This window comes from Rhinoraja longicauda, chromosome 28 (assembly GCF_053455715.1).
Source record: "Rhinoraja longicauda isolate Sanriku21f chromosome 28, sRhiLon1.1, whole genome shotgun sequence".
NCBI classification, from domain to species: Eukaryota; Metazoa; Chordata; class Chondrichthyes; order Rajiformes; family Arhynchobatidae; genus Rhinoraja; species Rhinoraja longicauda.
Window position 1 is genome coordinate 26,592,567 of NC_135980.1, and position 22,960 is coordinate 26,615,526.

The 22,960-nt window shown below is 52.5% G+C and overlaps 1 protein-coding gene across 1 annotated transcript; it reads right to left on the reverse strand.

Moving 5' to 3' along the window:
• Positions 1–7,161: 7,161 nt before the first annotated feature.
• On the reverse strand, positions 7,162–21,185 carry LOC144607175 (kelch-like ECH-associated protein 1A). Its single transcript, XM_078423840.1, has 5 exons — positions 19,525–21,185; positions 17,027–17,703; positions 16,112–16,317; positions 13,281–13,457; positions 7,162–9,425 (listed from the first exon to the last, which is right to left on the reverse strand). Exons 1-5 carry the CDS (start codon positions 20,101–20,103, stop codon positions 9,229–9,231), a joined length of 1,836 nt encoding a protein of 611 aa, XP_078279966.1. The 5' UTR covers positions 20,104–21,185; the 3' UTR covers positions 7,162–9,228.
• Positions 21,186–22,960: the final 1,775 nt, after the last annotated feature.

The window sequence follows — 22,960 nt, forward strand, 5'->3', positions numbered from 1 at the left end:
GAATAAATCAACATGCCCCATCTGCTCTCGTCCCACCTACCTGTGCTTGGCCCCTATCCCTCTAAACCATGTACCTGTCTAAATGTTTATTAAACATTGCGATAGTCCCTGCCTCAACTACCTCCTCCGGCAGCTCGTTCCATACACCCACCAGCCTTTGTGTAAAAAAAAGTTAGCCTTCAGATTCCGACTAAATCTTTCCCCCATCACCTTAAACCCATGTCCTCTGGTTCTCGATTCCCCTAATCTGTGCATCTACCCGATCTATTCCTCTCATGATTTTGTACACCTCCATAAGATCACCCCTCATCCTCCTGCATGCCAAGGAATAGAGTCCCAGCCTGCTCAACCTCTCCCTATATCTCAGGCCCTCTAGCCCTGGCAACTCACGCACAGGTGCTGCACACTGCACTCAATACGCAGGTAGAAACGTCACCCATTCCTTCTCTCCCGAGATGCTGCTTGACCCGCTGAGTTACTCCAGCATTTTTTGTCTACCTTCGATTTAAACCAGCATCTGCAGTTTCTTTCCTGCACTCAGTCCGCATACAACCGTACACACGTCAAGTCCACTTGCCCTCTTCCAAGTTATGATCTTACAGGATGATGTCTTTTGCTCCTGCAAATTGGCTAATTACAGACTGCTAATGTTACTGGATACATTCCCAAGATTGGATTCCCCCCAGAGTTCCCAAGCAATGCTTCTGAGCCAAAAACCGCAAAAGTGCCGGAGTAATTCATCGGGTCAAGCAGCATCTGTGGTAAGGCAACGTTTCAGGTCGGGACCATCCCACCTAGGGGTTGCCAACTGTCCCGTATTAGCCGGGACATCCCATATATTGGGCTGGCTAAATTGGTTTGTCCCGTAAGGGACTGCCCTTGTCCCGTATTAGGCCCCTGGGGGCGCTGAAGGCCCGGACACTGTAGGCCCGGACACTGTAGGCCTGGACTCTGTAGGCCCGGACACTGTAGGCCTGGACTCTGTAGGCCCGGACACTGTAGGCCCGGACAATATAGTCCCAGAGGCCCTAACGGAGGTTGCGTAGCAACCCGCCTCCCGGCCCAGGCAGCCGCCACTCGCGGAGCGGGAGCACGTGGCCGCTGGCTGGGTGACGTCACCGTTTGTCCCTTATTTGGGAGTGAGAAAGTTGGCAACCCTCATCCCACCATCCCACCAACAACCAGAGAGCAGTCCTGAGATACTATCAACCTCATTGGAGATCCTCGGACTAGATTTGATCGGACTTTACCTTGCACTAAACGCGGTCGGGCAGGGAGAGGAGGGGGAGAGGAGAGAGGGACGTGGGTTTGCTGGCCGAGGGTGACGGAGGAAGGCCGTACAGCAGCCTGGGGCTCGCCTGGATCGGGAGCCACTCCGGTACATCCGGCCCGTGGACCGGACTTTGGACCATTGTTGGAAATGCCGCCGAAACAGGGCGACTCGTACACGTGCGACCAACGCAAGCAACGGAGCACCATTGAACCATTGAGAGCGGCGATGCCAACAAGATGCCAGAGTGGATCTTGCTGGAGCCCCCGGGCCTACAGTGTCCGGGCCTACAGCGGCCTCCCGGGCCTACAGTGTCCGGGCCTACAGCGTCCGGGCCTACAGTGTCCGGGCCTACAGCGGCCTCCCGGGCCTACAGCGGCCTCCCGGGCCTACTGTGTCCGGGCCTACAGTGTCCGGGCCTACAGCGGCCTCCCAGGCCTACAGCGCCCCCCAGGCCTAATACGGGACTAGGGCGGTCCCGTACGGGACTAATCAATTTACCCCAATATACGGGATGTCCCGGCTAATACGGGATGGTTGGCAACCCTAGTGGTGGGTGCCTGGAACACACTGCCAGGGGTTGGTGGTGGAGGCAGATATATAATATCATGTTGGATACAGACACTGGGGGCTGTGGTATTCTGTGTTCCATGTTGCTTGTTCAAGAGTCAGTGCCATTGAGGACATGGGCAAACATAACACAGGCAGAGAGCGTGGAGTTCATGTACTGTGGCACAGTTCGCATCTTAACCCACTCACTATTCGGTTCAGGAGATTTAAATAAACTCCAATCTGCGCATCACTCTGGTAATCCCCCGATTGAAGGATTTTGAAATGTTCGGATTACACAGGATAAGGTTACATTGCTGAGCTACAAATAACTCTCAGACAATCAGAAAACAAAAAGAAAGAGAGAGAGGGGGGGAGAGAGAGAGAGGGGAGGAGAGAGGAGGGGGGAGAGAGAGGGAGAGAGAGAGGGGGGAGAGAGAGGGGGGAAAGAGAGAGGGAGGGAGAGAGGGGGAGAGAGAGGGGGGAGAGAGGGAGGGAGAGAGGGAGGGAGGGAGGGAGAGAGAGAGAGGGGAGAGAGAGAGGGGAGAGAGAGAGGGGAGAGAGAGAGGGGGAGGAGAGAGAGAGGGGAGAGAGAGAGAGGGGAGGAGAGAGGAGGGGGGGGAGAGAGAGGGGGGAGAGAGAGAGGGGAGGAGAGAGGAGGGGGAGAGAGGAGGGGGGGGGGGAGGAGGGGGGGGGAGAGAGAGGGGGAGAGCAGCAGTAGCAAGCAGCACCAAGCTGTGTTGCTTGGGAAGTAGTGTGTGGGGATTGTGTGGGGATTGTGTGGGGATAGTGTGGGGATAGTAAGGAGTAAGACCTGTGTGATCTCCCGGACTAGTTTCGATCGCCTAGCTTGGGGTCGGAGAGGAATTTCCCGGATTTTTTCCCAAATTGGCCTGGGTTTTTTATCCGGTTTTTCGCCTCTCCCAGGAGATCACTCAGTTCTTTTGGGTGGGCGGTTGGAGCGGGTGGAGTAGCGGCCGGGCGGTAGGTTTAGTAACCGAGCGCGGGGCTTTGTTTGGAGAGTATGACTGCCAGGGTAGTTTATTGTTCTGGGTGTCGGATGTGGGGAATCTGGGAGTCTGATAGTCTTCCAGACATCCACATCTGCGCCAGGTGTGACGAGATGGGGCTCCTAAGGGACCGTATTAGGAACCTGGAGCGGCAGATTGATGACCTCCGTCTGATCAGGGAGAGTGAGGAGGTTATAGATAGGAGTTACAGGGAGGTGGTCACTCCTAGACCACGGGAGGTAGACAAGTGGGTCACTGTTAGGGGGGGCAAGGAACAGAGGCAGGGACTAGGGAGTACCCCGGTGGCTGTACCCCTTGGAAATAAGTACTCCTGTTTAAGTACTGTTGGGGGGGACAGCCTACCTGGGGGCAACGACGGTGCCCGGGCCTCTGGCAAGGAGTCCGGCCCTGTTGCTCAGAAGGGTAGGGAAAGGAAGAGGAGAGCAGTAGTAATAGGGGACTCTATAGTGAGGGGGTCAGATAGGCGTTTCTGTGGACGCAGTCGGGAGACCCGGATGGTGGTTTGCCTCCCTGGTGCCGGTGTCCGGGATGTGTCTGAGCGTGTCCAGGATATCCTGAAAGGGGAGGGAGAGGAGCCAGAGGTCGTGGTACATATAGGTACCAACAATATAGGTAGGATAAGGGAAGAGGTCCTGAAAGGAGAATTCAGGGGGCTAGGAAGAGAGTTAAAAAAAAGGACTTCCAAAGTAATAATCTCAGGCTTACTGCCTGTGCCACGCGATAGTGAGAATAGGAATGGAGTGAGGTGGAGGATAAATACGTGGCTGAGGAACAGGTGCAGGGAGCAGGGTTTCAAGTTTCTGGATCATTGGGACCTCTTCTGGGGGAAGTATGACCTGTACAAAAAGGACGGGTTGCATCTGAACCCGAGGGGAACCAATATCCTGGCGGGGAGATTTGCTAAAATAACTGCGGAGACTTTAAACCAGTACGGTTGGGGGGAGGGACTCAAACACAGTTAGCTAATAGGCAGTGTGTGAGGCAGGAGGCAGAAAAGGGAAACACTCAGACCCAATATGTAGGAGAGAAAGAAGGGAAAAGAAATAAACTGAGAATAAGAAATGATGGGTCCCTTAAATGTGTATATTTTAATGCTAGGAGCATTGTAAGAAAGGTGGATGAGCTTAGAGCCTGGATTGACATCTGGAAGTATGATGTTGTGGCGATCAGTGAAACATGGTTGCAGGAGGGTTGCGATTGGCAATTAAATATTCCAGGATTTCATTGTTTCAGATGTGATAGAATCGGAGGGGCAAGAGGTGGGGGTGTTGCATTGCTTGTCAGGGAGGATATCACAGCAGTGCGTTGGCAGGACAGACTAGAAGGCTCGATTAAGGAGGCTGTTTGGGTGGAACTCAGAAATGAGAAAGGTTTAGCAACACTTATAGGGGTGTATTATAGACCGCCAAATAGGGAACGAGAATTGGAAGAGCAAATATGTAAGGAGATAGCAGATATTAGTAGTAAGCACAGAGTGGTGATTGTGGGTGATTTCAATTTTCCGTATATAGACTGGGAATCACATTCTGTTAAAGGGCTGGATGGTTTGGAGTTTGTAAAATGTGTGCAGGATAGTTTTTTGCAGCAATACGTAGAGGTGCCTACCAGAGAAGGGGCAGTGTTGGACCTCCTGTTAGGAAATGAGATGGGTCAGGTGACGGAGGTATGTGTTGAGGAGCACTTTGGGTCTAGTGATCATAATGCCATTAGTTTCAATATCATTATGGAGAAGGTCAAATCTGGACCAAGGGCTGAGATTTTGGATTGGAGAAAGGCTAATTTTGAGGAGATGAGAAAGGATTTAAAAGGAGTGAAATGGAAATTGTTGTTTTATGAAAAGGATATAATAGAGAAATGGAGGATATTTAAAGGTGAAATTTTGAGAGTACAGAGTCTTTATGTCCCTGTTCGGTGGAAAGGAAAGAATAATAATTTGAAAGAGCCATGGTTTTCCAGGGAAATTGGACACTTGGTTCGGAAAAAGAGGGAGATATACAATAAATATAAGCGGCAGGGAGTAAATGAGGTTCTTGAGGAATATAAAGAATGTAAAAGGAATCTTAAAAAGGAAATTAGAAAAGCGAAAAAAAGATATGAGGCTGCTTTGGCAAGTAATGTAAAAGTAAACCCCAAGGGGTTCTACAGATATGTCAATAGCAAAAGGATAGTGAGGGATAAAATTGGTCCATTAGAGAGTCAGAGTGGACAGCTATGTGCTGAGCCGGAAGAAATGGGGGAGATATTAAACAATTTCTTTTCTTCGGTATTTACCGAGGAGAAGGATATTGAATTATGTGAGGTAAGCGAAACAAGTAGAGTAGTGATGGAAATTAGGAGGATTAAAGAAGAGGAGGTACGGACACTTTTGAAGAATATAAAAGTGGATAAGTCTCCAGGTCCTGATAGGATATTCCCTAGGACATTGAGGGAAGTTAGTGCAGAAATAGCAGGGGCTATGACGGAAATATTTCAAACGTCATTAGAAACAGGGATGGTGCCGGAAGATTGGCGCATTGAGCATGTTGTGCCGTTGTTTAAAAAAGGTTCTAAAAGTAAACCTAGCAATTAGAGACCTATTAGTTTGACGTCTGTGGTGGGAAAATTAATGGAAAAGATACTTAGGGACAATATATATAATTATTTGGATAATCAAGGCCTGATTAGAAACAGTCAACATGGATTTGTGCCTGGAAGGTCATGTTTGACTAATCTTCTTGAATTTTTTGAAGAGGTTACCAGGGAAATTGATAAGGGCAAGGCTGTGGATGTTGTCTATATGGACTTCAGTAAGGCATTTGACAAGGTTCCACATGGAAGGTTGATTAAGAAGGTTAAATCATTGGGTATTAATAGTGAGGTTGCAAGATGGATTCAACAATGGCTGAATGGGAGATACCAGAGGGTAACGGTTGACAATTGTATGTCAGGTTGGAGGCCAGTGTCTAGTGGAGTGCCCCAAGGATCAGTGTTGGGTCCACTGTTGTTTGTCATTTACATTAATGATCTGGATGATGGTGTGGCAAATTGGATTAGTAAATATGCAGATGATACTAAGATAGGTGGAGTAGTTGATAGTGAGGTAGATTTTCAAAGTCTACAGAGAGACTTGGGCCTTTTGGAAGGGTGGGCTGAAAGATGGCAGATGGAGTTTAATGCTGATAAGTGTGAGGTGCTGCATTTTGGTAGGACAAATCAAAATAGGACGTACAGGGTAAATGGTAGGGAATTGAGGAATGCAGTGGAACAGAGGGATCTGGGAATAACTGTGCATTGTTCCCTGAAGGTGGAATCTCATGTGGATAGGGTGGTGAAGAAGGCATTTGGTATGCTTGCCTTTATAAATCAGAGCATCGAGTATAGAAGTTGGGATGTAATGTTGAAATTGTATAGGGCATTGGTGAGGCCGAATCTGGAGTATGGTGTGCAGTTCTGGTCGCCAAATTATAGGAAGGATGTCGACAAAATGGAGAGGGTACAGAGGAGATTTACTAGAATGTTGCCTGGGTTTCAGCACTTAGGCTACAGAGAGAGGTTGAACAGGTTGGGTCTTTATTCTTTGGAGCGTAGAAGGTTGAGGGGGGACTTGATAGAGGTTTTTAAAATTTTGAGAGGGACGGACAGAGTTGACGTGGGTAGGCTTTTCCCTTTGAGAGTGGGGAAGATTCCAACAAGGGGACATAGCTTCAGAATTGAGGGACAAAGGTTTAGGGGTAACATGAGGGGGAACTTCTTTACTCAGAGGGTTGTGGCTGTATGGAATGGACTTCCGGTGGAAGTGGTGGAGGCTGGCTCGATTTTATTATTTAAGAGTAAATTGGATAGGTATATGGATAGGAGGGGATTGGAGGGTTATGGTCTGAGTGCAGGTAGATGAGACTAGGTCAGGGAGAATGGTCGGCGTGGACTGGTAGGGCCGGACAGGCCTGTTTCCATGCTGTAGTTGTTATATGTTATGTTATATGTTATATGAGAGAGAGGGGGAGAGAGAGAGGGGGGGAGAGAGAGGGGGGGAGAGAGAGAGAGAGAGAGGAGAGAGAGAGAGAGAGAGGGGGGAGAGAGAAGAGGGGGGAGAGAGAGGGGAGAGAGAGGGGAGAGAGAGAGGGGGGGAGAGAGAGAGAGAGAGGAGGAGAGAGAGAGAGAGAGAGAGGGGGGAGAGAGAAGAGGGGGGAGAGAGAGGGGGGGGAGAGAGAGGGGGGGAGAGAGAGAGGGGAGAGAGAGGGGGGGAGAGAGAGGGGGGAGAGAGAGAGGGGGGACGTGAGTGGGGTTCAACACGACACAGGCTGCTCGCCCCCAAGGTTAGTCTCATCCAATGGTTTATTTTTTGTGAATTTTCTAAAAGAAATATAAGTGACATCTTCAGTAATGTACAGTTATCAACAGTATTTTACACGGTTCACACGGCCCGGTGGCGCAGCGGCAGAGTTGCTGCCTCACGGCGCCAGAGACACGGGTTCCATCCTGACCACGGGCGCTGTCTGTGCGGAGTTTGTACGTTCCCCCCCCCCCGTGGGGTTTTCTCCGGGTGCTCCGGTCTCCTCCCACACTCCAAAGACGGCCAGGTTTGTAGGTTAGTCGGCTTGGTGCAATGGTAAAACCTGTCCCTAGTGTGCGTAGGGTAGTGCTAGTGTGCGGGGATCAATGGTTGGCATGGACTCGATGGGCCGAAGGGCCTGTTTCCACACTGTATCTCTAAACTAAACTTTCCGCGCTGTAAATAACATGGAAAATAGTTGCAGGAGGAGGCCATTCGGCCCTTCGAGCCAGCACCGCCATTCATTGTGAGCCCCGACTCGAAAAACATGGAGAATAGTTGCAGGAGGAGGCCATTCGGCCCTTCGTGCCAGCACTGCCATTCATTGTGATCATGGCTGATCGTCCACAATCAGTACCCCGTGCCTGCCTTCTCCCCATACCCCCTGACTCCGCTAGCCCCTAGAGTTCTATCTAACTCTCTCTTAAATCTATCCGGTGAATCGGCCTCCACTGCCCTCTGTGGCAGAGAGTAAACTAAACTGCTGGAGACGGTGAGCTGGGGATGTGGGGCTGTGGGAGACGTGGCTGTGGGAGAGGGGATGGGAAGAGTGGAGAGCGAGCTGGGTCACAGCCAGAGTTAGAGTCAAGAGCGTCCATGTGTTTCAGGCCGAGTGAGACTCAGCAGGTTCGATTCCCCGCTCCGATCAAACACTCCCTTCAAAAATTAACGATACAACTGTGTGATATGTAATAAATAAAATAAAAAGGAAACTGAAATTTGCTGGGATATTACAAAGAAACAACACGCAGTGATCTGGAAAACCCCTCGCTTGCTTTAAACTGTGGCGTTGTGTTCTTGATGTTTTATGCTTTGTTCTTCGTTGTTGACAGTGTGTTCGTGTTGTTCCTTGCGAGCGGAGCACCGAGGCACGTTCCTTGTACGTGCACATACTTGGCCGATAAACCTCTTCATTTATTCATTGATTCATCCCGTCTCCACACCGCCCCCCCCCCCCCCCGCATCCCTCCAGCTCCTGTTCAAAAGGGGGAAAAAAGAGAAAACCCACCAGGTAGAGTTGCTGCCTCAAGTCGCCACAGACCCAGGTTCGAACCTGACCTCGCTCGGGTACTGTCCACAGTGGAGTCTGCGCACTTTCACTGTGACCTTGTGGGTTTTCTCCGGGTGCTCCGGTTTCCTTCCCACACCCAGGTTCGTTGGTTAATTAGCTTCTGCAAATTGTCCCTTGCGAGTCGGACAGAACTAGCTGGTCGGCGCGGACACGATGGGCCGAAGGGCCTCGTTTCCACCCTGTATCTCTAAACTATATTAAACTAAGTGTCGGGAGCAGATGATGAGGTGATGGGGGGGGAGGGGGGGGATATCATAGAACTAGTGTGAACGGGTGAATGGTTGGCGTGGACTCGATGGGCCGAAGGGCCTGTTTCCACGCTGTATTTCTAAACTAAACTAAAGTGTGGGGAGTAGGTGAGGAAGTGGGGGTGATAGGAACATAGAAGCGGTCGGTGTGAATGGTGATCGATGGTCAGCATGGACTCGGTGGGCCGAAGGGCCTGTTTTCACGCTGTATCTCTGAACTAAACGGAAGCCGGCAAGTTCACACTCAGTTCCGTGTTCAGAGTTGGCACTTGGAAGCAGAGTTTCATCGCGTGCCAAGTGCCAGAGTGCCAAGTCCAATGTCTTGCTTCTTGCCTTCCGCAGAGGCAGAGGTCGACTCGCGGTCGTGTTTCTCCTGCCGCGCAGCACTGTTGCCGACACGGTGTGAGCCGAGGGTCCAGGTGTCTGTCCGCCCCCCGTCCCGTCCCGTCCCGTCCTCCCCCCAGCACAGGGAGTGGCTGGTGGTGGGGGAGGGGGAGATGACCACATCCTGGCCGTTGTCAGTCAGCTCAGCCGGGGATGAGCGGAGGGTAGTCGGCTGGGGTGGGGGGTGGGCAGGGGCCCAGGTTCAGGGGACAGGGCTCCATGGTGACGGCCACTCCCATTCCACTCCGCGCCGTGGGCATGGAGGTCACCTCCGTCCACTCGTCCGTCTCCGGATCGTAGCACTCCACGCTGTTCAGGAAGCCGTCCTGGCTAAACCCACCTGCATCACAGGGACAGGGACACATTTCAAACATTAATCCTTGGGAAAATAACGTGGAGGACAATAGACAATAGACAATAGGTGCAGGAGGAGGCCATTCAGCCCTTCGAGCCAGCACCGCCATTCAATGTGATCATGGCTGATCACTCTCAATCAGTAATAGTCCGCTCAGCGAGGGCAATATTCAAACTGCTCAGAAGATCATAAGTGATAGGAGCAGAATTAGGCCATTTGGCCCATCAAGTCTACTCTGCCATTCAATCGTGGCTGATCTATCTCTCCCTCCTGACCCCATTCTCCTGCCTTCTCCCCGTTACCCCGGACACCCGTACTAATCAAAAACCCATCCACATCTGCCTTACAAAATTCTTAAGGGTTTGGACAGGCTAGATGCAGGAAGATTGTTCCCGATGTTGCAGAAGTCCAGAACAAGGGGTCACAGTTTAAGGATAAGGGGGAAGTCTTTTAGGACCGAGATGAGAACGTTTTTTTTCACACAGAGAGTGGTGAATCTGTGGAATTCTCTGCCGCAGAAGGTAGTTGAGGCCAGTTCATTGGCTATATTTAAGAGGGAGTTAGATGTGGCCCTTGTGGCTAAAGGGATCAGGGGGTATGGAGAGAAGGCAGGTACAGGATACTGAGTTGGATGATCAGCCATGATCATATTGAATGGCGGTGCAGGCTCGAAGGGCCGAATGGCCTACTCCTGCACCTATTTTCTATGTTTCTATGTTTCTAACCACTGAAACCCGTACTAATTAAGAACCTATCTACATCTGCCTTAAAAATACCCATTGACTTGGCCTCCACAGCCTTCTGTGGCAAAGAATTCCACAGATTCACCACCCTCTGACTAAAGAAATTCCTCCTCATCTCCTTCCTAAAAGAACGTCCTTTAATTCTGAGGCTGTGCCCTCTGGTCCTAGACTCTCCCACTAGTGGAAACATCCTCCCCACATCCACTCTATCCAAGCCTTTCACTATTCTGACTAAAGAAATTCCTCCTCATTTTTCTTCCTGAGGTGTCCAGAGAGACATTAAGTTAGTTTTATTATGGTCGCCTGTACCGAGGTACAGTGAAAAGCTTTTTTGTTGCTTGCTCTATCCAGTCAGTGGAATGACTGTGCATGACTTCAATCAAGCCGTTCACAGTGTACAGATGCAGGATACAGGGAATAACGTTTAGAGCAAGTTAGAGTCCAGTAATGTCCATTTAAAGATAGGTAGACACAAAATGCTGGAGTAACTCAGCGGGTCAGGCAGCATCTCAGGAGAGAAGGAATGGGTGACGTTTCGGGTCAAGACCCTTCTTCAGACAGGGGCCGAATAGACAATAGACAATAGGTGCAGGAGTAGGCCATTCGGCCCTTCGAGCCAGCACCACCATTCACCATGATCATGGCTGATCATGCACAATCAGTACCCCGTTCCTGCCTTCTCCCCATATCCCTTGACTCTGCTATCATTAAGAGCTCTATCTAACTCTCTCTTGAAGGCATTCAGGGAATTGGCCTCCACTGCCTTCTGAGGCAGAGAATTCCACAGCTTCACAACTCTCTGTGTGAAAAAGTTTTTCCTCATCTCCGTTCCAAATGGCCTAACCCTTATTTTTAAACTGTGGCCCCTGGTTCTGGATTCCCCCAACATTGGGAACATGTTTCCTGCCTCTAGCCGGTCCAATCCCTTAATAATCTTATATATTTCAATAAGATCCCCTCTCATCCTTCTAAATTCCAGTGTATACAAGCTTAGTCGCTCCAGTCTTTCAACATATGACAGTCCCGCCATTCCGGGAATTAACCTAGTAAACCTACGCTGCACGCCCTCAATAGCAAGAATATCCTTCCTCAAATTTGGAGACCAAAACTGTACACAGTACTCCAGGTGCGGTCTCACTAGGGCCCTGTACAACTGCAGAAGGACCTCTTTGCTCCTATACTCAACTCCTCTTGTTATGAAGGCCAACATTCCATTGGCTTTCTCCACTGCCTGCTGTTCCTGCATGCTTCCTTTCCTGAAGAAGAATCTCGACCCAAAACGTCACCCATTCCTTCTCTCCCGAGATGCTGCCTGTCCCGCTGGGTTACTCCAGCATTTTGTATCTACCTTCGACTTAAACCAGCATCTGCAGTTTTTTTCTCCGATCCAATTAAAGATAGTCTTGCTGATCTGCATGCTGATAAAAGTATTTCACTGTACCTTGCTTGGTTCACGTGATTATAAAGAACAAGGATGTTTGGGGATGGCCGGGCGCGGAGAAGGATGGCAGTTCACGGGAGGACCGGGGCGGATGCAACGGGCCATTGTGGCCGGTTACAGCTGGGACTGTAACACAGCGGCACAAAGCCAGGCAACTCCTGCACACGGACTCAGTGGGCCGTCTCTATGTACAGGTGCTCCTCCACTTACGAAGCTTCCACTCACAACGGTGCAAAAGCGATGCACATTCAGTGGAAACTGCTCTTCCAATTTGGAATTTTGATCTTGTCCCGGGCTCTTCCCGGGCCGGCAGACCTGTCCGCTGCTCGGACTGGCAGCGTCTTTACACGGCACGGTAATCCCTGGTGATGCCGGGCAACGGTTGGGAGCTGCCACAGCCAGGATGTTCATTAGGTTAGGTGGATGATGTTGGGTAGGTTAGGGGCTATCTATGGTGTTGGGTAGGTTAGGTGGATGATGTTGGGTAGGTTAGGGGCTATGATGTTCGGTAGGTTAGGTGGCTATGATGTTCGGTAGGTTAGGTGGATGATGTTGGGTAGGTTAGGGGCTATGATGTTCGGTAGGTTAGGTGGCTATGATGTTGGGTAGGTTAGGGGGCTATGATTTATTCACAAAATGCTGGAGTAACTCAGCAGGTCAGGCAGCATCTCGGGAGAGAAGGAATGGGTGACATTTCGGGTCGAGACCCTTCTTCAGACTGATGTTGGGTAGGTTAGGGGCTATGATGTTGGGTAGGTTAGGTAGGTATGATGTTGGGTAGGTTAGGGACGTTAAATGCCTTTTCGACCTACGATATTTTCGATATACGATGGGCTTATCGGAGCGTAGGTCGAGGTGCACCTGTACATATTTCACTTGACAATACTGAAGGGAGGATCTATTTCTTCATTCAAACCGTGGAAAGTACAGTACAATTCCCTTGCTCAAAGCCCCCAATTTTGGTTTAGTTCAGAGATACAGCGCGGAGACAAGCCCTTCGGCCCATCGAGTCCGCACCGCCCAGTGATCCCCGCACACTAGCGCTGTCCTACACAATGCTAGGGACAGCTTTACACTTATACCAAGCCAAATAGCCTTTGGAGTGTGGGAGGAAACCGTAGATCTCGGAGAAAACCCACGCAGGTCACGGGGAGAACGTACAGGCAAGCACCCGTAGTCGGGATCGAACCCGGGCCCCAGGCGCTGTAAGGCAGCCACTCTACCGCTGCGCCACCGTGCCGTCTTTGGCATGTGTATCGCGGGGTTAGACACAGAATGCTGGAGTAACTCAGCGGGACAGGCAGCGTCTCCGGAGAGAAGGAATGGGTGACGTTTCGGGCCGAGACCCTTCTTCAGTGTAGTGGGGGTGCAAGCTCCTTTATGGTCACGCTTGACTACAGATGCAGCAGAGTAACGTCATGTGTGGCATGTATGATGTAAACCATGTAAGTCATGTATGATGCACATCGTGCATGATGTATGCCATGTATGATGCATGTCATGTATGATGCACATCGCGTATGATGGACATCGTGTATGATGGGCATCGTGTACATCATGTATGATGTATGCCATGCATGATGCACGTCAAGTATGATGCACGTCATGTATGATGTACATCATGTATGTCCCATTGCCGATGTGTGCAGCTCTTACCCAGGACGTAGATCTTTGGCTGGAAGGCAGTCATTCCCATGGCACTGCGACTGTGCTTCATGCTGGCCACACACTCCCAGCGTTTCCCATCGATGCAGTAACGTTCCACCGATGAAACCTGCTCCTGGCCATTGTAACCCCCAGCAACATAGATATAATTGCCCAGTGTGACCACACCTGGGGAGAGATGGGACACAGGTCAGAGAGGGGTGATACGTAACTCAACGCCACTGCCCTCGGGCTTACCACCACGCCATCCACTGGACGCAGGGCGTACCACCACACCATCCACTGCCCTCGGGCTTACCACCACGCCATCCACTGCCCTCGGGCTTACCACCACGCCATCCACTGGACGCAGGGCGTACCACCACACCATCCACTGGACATAGGGCTTACCACCACGCCATCCACTGGACGCAGGGCTTACCACCACGCCATCCACTGGACATAGGGCGTACCACCACGCCATCCACTGGACATAGGGCTTACCACCACTCCATCCACTGCCCTCGGGCTTACCACCACGCCATCCACTGGACGCAGGGCGTACCACCACTCCATCCACTGCCCTCGGGCTTACCACCACGCCATCCACTGGACGCAGGGCGTACCACCACTCCATCCACTGCCCTCGGGCTTACCACCACGCCATCCACTGGACGCAGGGCGTACCACCACTCCATGCACTGCCCTGGGGCTTACCACCACTCCATGCACTGGACGCAGGGCGTACCACCACTCCATCCACTGGACACAGGGCTTACTACCACTCCATCCACTGCCCTGGGGCTTACCACCACGCCATCCACTGCCCTCGGGCTTACCACCACGCCATCCACTGGACGCAGGGCTAGTCCACAAACCCTCCCACCACAATTCCACTTTTGTCTCCTTGTCTACTTTTCTCACCCATCTGGTCTGCTTTTTTTAATCTCCTTCAGTCCCTGTTTATCACCCCTTTGACTCATTTTCACCTATAGCCTTTGCCCACTACACTTCCTTCACCCCCCCTCCCCCTCCGCCCCCTTCACCTGTATCCACCTATCACTTGCCACGTTTTGTCTCACTCCCACCTCTTTCCCAGCTTTCTCTCTCCCCCCCCCCACCCCCCCTTACAATCAGTCTGAAGGAGGATCCTGGCCTGAAACGTTACCTATCCATGTCTTCCAAAGACGTTGCCTGACCCGCTGAGTTACTCCAGTACTTTGTTATAGAGTCATAGAGTGATACAGTGTGGAAACAGCCCAACTTGCCCACACCAGCCAACAGGTCCCAGCTACACTAGTCCCACCTGCCTGCGTTTGGCCCATATCCCTCCAAACCATGGACCTGTCTAACTGTTTCTTAAACGTTGGGATAGTCCCAGCCTCAACTAGCTCCTCTGGCAGCTCGTTCCATACACCCACCACCCTCTGTGTGAAAAAGTTACCCCTCAGAATCCTATTAAATCTTTTCCCCTTCACCATGAACCTATGTCCTCTGGTCCTCGATTCACCAGCACTGGGCATCTACCCGATCTATTCCTCTCATTGGGGGGAGTCCAGAACCAGGGGCCACAGTCTAAGAATAAAGGGGAGGCCATTTAAAACTGAGATGAGAAAAAACCTTTTCACCCAGAGAGTTGTGAATTTGTGGAATTCTCTGCCACAGAAGGCAATGGAGGCCAATTGACTGGATGAATTTAAAAGAGAACTAGATAGAGCTCTTAAGGATAGTGGAATCAGGGGGTATGGGGCGAAGGCAGGAACAGGGTACTGATTGAGAATGATCAGCCATGATCACAATGAATGGCGGTGCTGGCTCGAAGGGCCAAATGGCCTCCTCCTGCACCTATTTTCTATGTGTCTATGTTTTATGCAAGATTCCAACATCTACAATTGCTGGAGTCTAGAACTTTCTACCCGTATGTATTTCAAATATTGAGATGAAGGCCAACATTCCAATATTCCTGAAGGATCTGCCCCACTTAGGCGATTTTTTTGGCGACTGCCGGCGACTGTCAAAGTTGTAGCAGATCGCCAAAATTTTCTTTTACCCGACGACAATGACCACGGCAATGACCACGACAATGACCACGACAATGACCACGACAATGACCACGACAATGACCACGGCAATGACCACGACAATGACCACGACAATGACCACGACAATGACCACGACAATGACCACGACAATGCCGAGTCAGGTCGAGGTTACACCGTCTCCGGAAACATCGCGAAATTCCCACGCTGTCAAAGCTTCTCCGGCGTGCTAATTTTCGCTGAAATCATTGACAAGTCGGTAAGTACTCGAGAGATTTGAACTATAACATCTTGTACGGGTTACTTAAAAAACCAAGCTTCACTGTGACAAGGCATAAACTGGATTTACTTCCAGTTTACTATTAGCAGTATTAAAAATAATAATTTTTAAAGTGGTTAAGTGGATCGAGTCTTGAAATAATTGCTAGCATTGAGTTTGTTTTCTTTACTACTGATTCGACTTGCAGATTAACTTGTTGGGAATCCTGCACCCGAGTCTATTACTGATTGAGAATGATCAGCCATGATCACATTGAATGGCGTGCTGGCTCGAAGGTCCGAATGGCCTCCTCCTGCACCTATTGTCTATTGAGTCTCTTTGCAGCTCAGGTTTCTGGATTCTCTCCCCATTTAGAAAACGGTCTAGGGCTTTATTCCTACTGCCAAAATGCATGCCCCCACACATTGCTCACACTATCGTCCATCTGCCACTTCTCCTTGACTTCCTCCCCCACCCGTCCGCACTCCTTTCTCTCATCTTCCCTTTATTCCCCCGAAGGTGTTGTAAGCCGAGCCGAGCCTCACCCGCTCCGCTCCGCGCTGACCCCATGGGAATGACCGAGCTCCAGGCGTTCCTCTCGGGGCAGTAACATTCCACACTGTGCAGTCGGGCATCCCCGTCAAACCCACCGACCACGTAGAGCAGCCCGCTCCACACGGCCACTCCTGCCGCCAACCGCCGGCTCTGCATCGCTGCTATCGCCGTCCACTGGTCTGTTTCAGGGTCGTACCTACAAGTGAAGGGGGTTTCAGAGATATGGTTCAGAGATATGGTTCAGAGACGCAGCGCGGAAACAGGCCCTTCGGCCCACCGAGTCCGGTGCAGTCCAGTTTATGATGTGGGCACTCTACAGCTTGCTGTTCAGACGAGGAAGGGGTGGCACGGTAGAGTTGCTGCCTTACAGCGAATGCAGCGCCAGAGACTCAGGTACGATCCTGACTACGGGCGCCGTCTGTACGGAGTTTGTACGTTCTCCCCGTGACCTGCGTGCGTTTTCTCCGAGATCTTCGGTTTCCTCCCACACTCCGAAGACGTACAGGTATGTAGGTTAATTGGCCGGGTAAATGTAAAAATTGTCCCTAGTGTGTGTAGGATAGTGTTAATATGCAGGGATCGCTGGGCGGCACGGACACGGTGGGCCGAAGGGCCTGTTTCCGCGCTGTATCTCTAAACTAAATTAATCTAATCTAAATTAGAAAATAGATGCTGGTGTGGGCGTGGGTTTTCTCCGAGATCTCCGGTTTCCTCCCACACTCCGAAGACGTACAGGTTTGTAGGTTAATTGGCTTGGCAAATGTAAAAAGAAAATTGTCCCCAGTGGGTGTAGGACAGTGTTAATGTGCGGGGATCGCTGGTCGGCGCGGACACGGTGGGCCGAAGGGCCTGTTTCCGCGCTGTATCTCAAAACATGGCTGCCACTGCCCCGGTCGATCGCTCACCTCTCTGCGCTCCGGTGGTGCAGGGGGCCACAGGAGCCCCCGACAGCGTAAATGATTCCATCGATCACCCCGACGCCAACCCTGTTCCTGGCCACGCTCATGGGCGCCCGCGTGGCCCAGCGGTTGGTCAGGGGGTTGAAGCAGTCCAGTCGGTCCATGTCCACGTGGTCTCCCTGGGCATTGTCCCTGCCACCCACCACGTAGAGCAGCCCCAGCACCACGCACGCCCCCACGCCACTGCGCGGCACCGGCATGTCCTCCAGCTTCACCCACTGCCCCGTCCTGGGGCTGAAGGCTTCCATGTTGGGCACGGGGCGGTGCCAGTAGCCGCCGGCCACGTACACCAGCTGGTTGCCCCGCTGCCTGACGGGCGGCAGCGGCCGGCGGAGGTCCATGTCGCGGAAGATCTTAGAGAGGAAGTCCCGGCACGGGTTGAGCTTGCCCAGGATGGGGCAGGCCTGCAGCTGCAGCTTGAGGAAGCGCCGGGGCAGGGCGTAGATCTGCAGGGCGTTGAGGAGCGCGTGGAAGTACTGCGCCCGCCCCTCCACGTCCCAGCGCACCCACTCCGTGCACGCCTTGTACACCTCCGTCTCACAGCCCACGTTCAGACGGTCCTGGCGCACCAGCTCCAGGAGCTGGCAGTGAGACAGGGTGAAGAACTCCTCTTCCTTGATCACCTGGGGGGAGGCAGAGCACGGCCCAGGATCAGCAGCGGAGCGGGGGGCAGGGAGAGGGGCGGGGGGACGTGTTGGCCAAGTGTTGCAGCAGGGTCTGGATCGCCTGGACAGGTGGGGTGGGCCGAGGAACGGTTGATGGAATTTAACACAGAGAAGTGTGAGGTGTTGCATTTTGGAACGTCTAACATGGGCAGGACCAAAGATACTAGAGGAGCAAGATGGACCACTCCATTGAAATCGCCCATACTGAAGCGTGACGGCCGCCATTTTAGTAAGCAAACCCCACCGCCCGCTCTGCCCCTCGCGGTGTAATCAGTGTTTTGGGGGAATAGTATGTGTGACGATACCATTAAAATGCAGAATATATCTCACCTATCAATGCACAGATTTTTGTTATTTTTCTTTTAAAATGTTTCTGCAAGTTTCTGCCCACTAAAATGGCGCCCTGACGCACTACGGTCTTTTGGGTCGAGTGGTCTATCTTGCTCTGCTCTATTATCTTTGGGCAGGACCTACACAGTGAATGGTCGGGCTCTGGGGAGTGTTGTTGTGGAGCAGAGGGATCGAGGAGTGCAGGTGCATGGTTCCTCGAAGGTGGAGTCGTAGGAAGGTAGGGTGGACACAAAGGTTTTTGGTACATTGGCCTTCATCAGCTAGAAGATGGGAGGTCATGTTGCAGTTTAACAAGACGTGGGGGAAGCCACATTCGGAGTCGTGTTCAGCTTTGGGCACCCAGTTGGCAAGACGCCAAAGATGGACAGGGCGCAGAGAAGATTTACCAGGATGTTGCCAGGACTCGAGGGTGTGAGCTACAGGGAGAGGTTGAGCAGGCTGGGACTCTATTCCCTGGAGGATGAGGGGTGATCTTATAGAGATGTACAAGATCATGAGAGGAATAGATCGGGTAGATGCACAGAGTCTCTTGCCCAGAGTCGGGGAATCGAGAACCAGAGGACATGGGTTTAAGATGAAGGGGAAAAGATTTAATTGAAATCTGAGGTGTAACTTTTTTCACACAAAGGGAGCTCACTGTCCTGTGGAATGAGCTGCCGGTGGAGATAGATGAGGTTGGGACCATCGCACCACTTAATAAACAATTCGTTTCTTAAATTAGTTTCCCAAACTGCACCCCCCCCCCAAACTACACACACCCCCCAAACTACACACACCCCCCAAACTACACCCCCCCAAACTACACACCTCCCCCAAACTACCCCCCCCCAAACTGCAATCCCCCCAAACTACACAGCCCCCCAAACTACACCCCCCCCAAACTACACCCCCGCTAAACTGCACCTACCCAAACTACACACCCCCAAACTACACCCCCCCCAAACTACACACCCCCCCCAAACTACACCCCCCCCCAAACTACACCCCCCAAACTACACAACCCCCCAGACTACACACCCCCCCAGACTACACACCCCCCCCAAACTACACCCCCCCAAACTACAACCCCCCCCAAACTACACCCCCCCAAACTACACCCCCCCAAACTACACACCCCCCCCAAACTACAACCCCCCCCAAACTACACACCCCCCAAACTACACCCCCCCCCAAACTACACACCCCCCCCAAACTACACACACCCCCCAAACTACACACACCCCCCAAACTACACCCCCCAAACTGCACCCCCCCAAACTGCACCCCCCAAACTGCACCCCCCAAACTGCACCCCCCCAAACTGCACCCCCCCAAACTACACCCCCCCAAACTACACCTCCCCCCAAACTACACAACCCCATCCAAACTACACGCCCCCAAACTACCCCCTCATCCTGAGCCCAAGCGCCCCCCCTGTGCTGCGGTTACCTCAGTGAAGTGTATGTGGACGTACTCCTTGGCCCTCTGGCAAAGCTCGGCACAGCCGACCTGCTCAGCGAAGTGTGCGATGCCGATGACGTTGGAGGGCTCCATGTTTTTCAGCAGGAAGTCTGTGCAGGCCCGGGTCACACCGTCCACCTGGTACATGGAGCTGGCGATCATCAGCTGCTGCACGCACGTCTCGTCCACCACCACCAGCGAGGTGTAGGCGAACTCGATCAGCCGCTCCATGGCCGTGGGCTCCACGCCGCTCAGCCTCACCTCCGCCAGCCCCCGCTCTCTCAGCTCGCTGGTGAACATGGCCCTGAACACCGGGCTGCTGGCGGCCAGCACCACCCGGTGAGCGGCAAACGCCCGTTCCTCGCCACCGTGGGACACGTGTAGTGTCACGTCGCACAGCTGCCGGTCCTGCCGCAGGGCGTGCATCACAGCCAGCGCCTGGCAAGGGTGGCACTCCAGTGGGTGAGCCATGTGCTTGCTACCCCCTTCAGAGGTGGCACATCGGCCGAGGCCACCCTGAACCATGTCCTCCCGGGACGGTCTCGACCCCAGCGCGCCGCACCGCATCCGGTCGGGGTGGCACGGGTGGCAGAGTCGCTGCCTCACGGCCCCCGGAGACCCGGGTTCAATCCTCGCCGCGGGTGCTGTCTGTACGCGCTCTGCACCTTCTCCCTGTGACCACTGGGCTTTCCTCCCACACTGGGAAGGGCGAAGGTTAATCGGCTTCCAGTAAAACAATTGTAAATTGTCCTCTAGTGTGTGCACTAGGATAATGCTAGTGTACGGGGTGACCGCCGGTGTGTAAGGGGTGAACGCTGGTGTGCACAGTGTGATCACTGGTGTGTAAGGGGTGACTGCTGGTGTGTAAGGGGTGACCGCTGGTGTGTAAGGGGTGACTGCTGGTGTGTAAGGGGTGACCGCTGGTGTGTAAGGGGTGACTGCTGGTGTGTACGGTGTGATCGCTGGTGTGTAAGGGGTGACCGCTGGTGTGTAAGGGGTGACCGCTGGTGTGTAAGGGGCGACCACTGGTGTGTACGGTGTGATCACAGGTGTGTAAGGTGTGACCGCTGGTGTGTAAGGGGTGACCGCTGATGTGTAAGGGGTGACCACTGGTGTGTAAGGGGTGACCGCTGGTGTGTACGGTGTGATCACTGGTGTGTAAGGTGTGACCGCTGGTGTGTAAGGGGTGACCACTGGTGTGTAAGGTGTGACCGCTGGTCAGCACGGACTCTGTCGGCCAAAGGGCCTGTTCCTGCGCTGTATCGCTAAAGTCTAACGGGACGATTATTCAGCCGCGGGGAGTGGGAGGGTGGTAGAAGCAGAGCCTTGTGGCCAACCCCTCCCGATCCCGTGGATCAGGCAGCAAACGTTTAAAGCTCAGGCCTTCAGTCCCCGATTACCGATCTGAAGCTCGGACGTTTGGAGAGCTCGCGCGGCGGTCACATGAACGTCTCATATTGGCGGCGAGTGAAGGCGGGAGGGCCTACGGAACGAAGGCAGAGTCTCACGCACGGAGCTGCCCTGGGCTGGCGGCACCACCTTCAGCTTCCCCTCACCGTACAGGCCTCTGTGCGGATCCAACCGCGGACGGAAGGAAGGAAGGGGCCGGCGGGTGGCCTCGCAGTTAAAGTATACGCTCTCTAAAGTGAGCAACGGTGACTCACAGCAGCGACACAGGAGCGACACAGCCAGCCACAGATGACACACTGCATGGAGGAAAGAGAGCCGCAGTTACAACACTAACAGCAACGTCATGCTGCTAACAGTCTCATACACACAGCCAGGGCTGGGACACCCAGCCCCTGATACACACATAACCACACTCACACTCACTCACACCCACGCGCACACACACACCCACACCCACTCACAATTACACTCACACCCACGCACACACCCACCCACACTCACGCACTCACACACCCCCCCACACCCACACCCCCACGCACACCCCCACACAATAACACTCACACACACAATTACACTCACACCCACACACACACACAATTACACTCACACCCACACAATTACACTCACACCCACACAATTACACTCACACCCACACACACACACAATTACACTCCCACACACACCCCACACCCACACACACCCACGCACACACCCACCCACACACAATTACACTCACACCCTCCACACACACACTCACAACCCCACACTCACTCACACCCACACATACCCAAACCCACACCCTCACCCCACACCCATTCACAATTATACTCACACCCACATCCACCCACCCACCCCCACACACACATACACACTCACAGTCAATGCACAGACCTTCCCTGTATCCACCTATCACTTGTGTAGGAAGGAACTGCAGATGCTGGTTTACACCGAAGATATCCACAAAATAACTCAGTGGGACAGGCAGCATGTCCGGAGAGAAGGAATGGGCGATGTTTCGGGTCGAGACCCTTCCGTCACCCATTCCTTTTCTCCGCAGATGCTGCCTGCCCCGCTGAGTCACGCTAGCTTTTTGTGTCTATCTTCCACCTGTCACTTGCCAGAGTTTGTCCCCCACCCCACCACCACTATCAATCCGAACAAAGGTCCTGACTCATAGCATCATCCGTTCATTCCCTCCACAGATGCTGCCTGACCTGCTGAGTTTCTGCAGCAGTTTGTGTGTTACACATTCTCTCAGAGAGCTTGTGAATGGCCAGTGAGCTTTTAGACCTTGCCACAAACAATTTGGCCCAGACCAACTAGAGTTCCTTGTCTGCCTGGTGGATGGAATCAACCAGAAACATAGAAGAAATGCAGGAAAATAGGTGCAGGAGTAGGCCATTCGGCCCTTCGAGCCAGCACCGCCATTCAATATGATCATGGCTGATCATCCAAAATCAGTACCACGTTCCTGCTCTTCCCCCATATCCCTTGATTCCGTTAACCCCAAGAGCGAAATCTAGCTCTCTCTTGAAAACATCCATTGAATTGGCCTCCACTGCCTTCTGAGGCAGAGAATTCCACAGATTCACAACTCTCTGGGTGAAAAGGTTTTTCCTCAGCTCAGTCCTAAATGGCCTACCCCTTATTCTTAAAACTGTGGCCCCTGGTTCTGGACTCCCCCAACATCGGGAATATTTTTCCTGGATCTAGCCTGCCCAATCCCTTAAGAATTTTACATGTCATAAGAATATTAAATATCATAAATCCATAGGTGAAGAACGAGGCCATTCAGCCCATCACGTCTACTTTGCCATTCAATCACGGCTAATCTATCTTTCCCCTCTCAACCCCATTCACCTGCCTCCTCCCCGCAGCATGTTGAAACAACACAGAAGGAGCCTTATGAGTTCTGCAAAGTCATCATTACTCAACTTTAACCTGACCGTACGTGAACTTGTCTGTGCAGCGTTACTTGATAAAAGTTCCCTGCTCTTGTAACAGCTCCCTGATC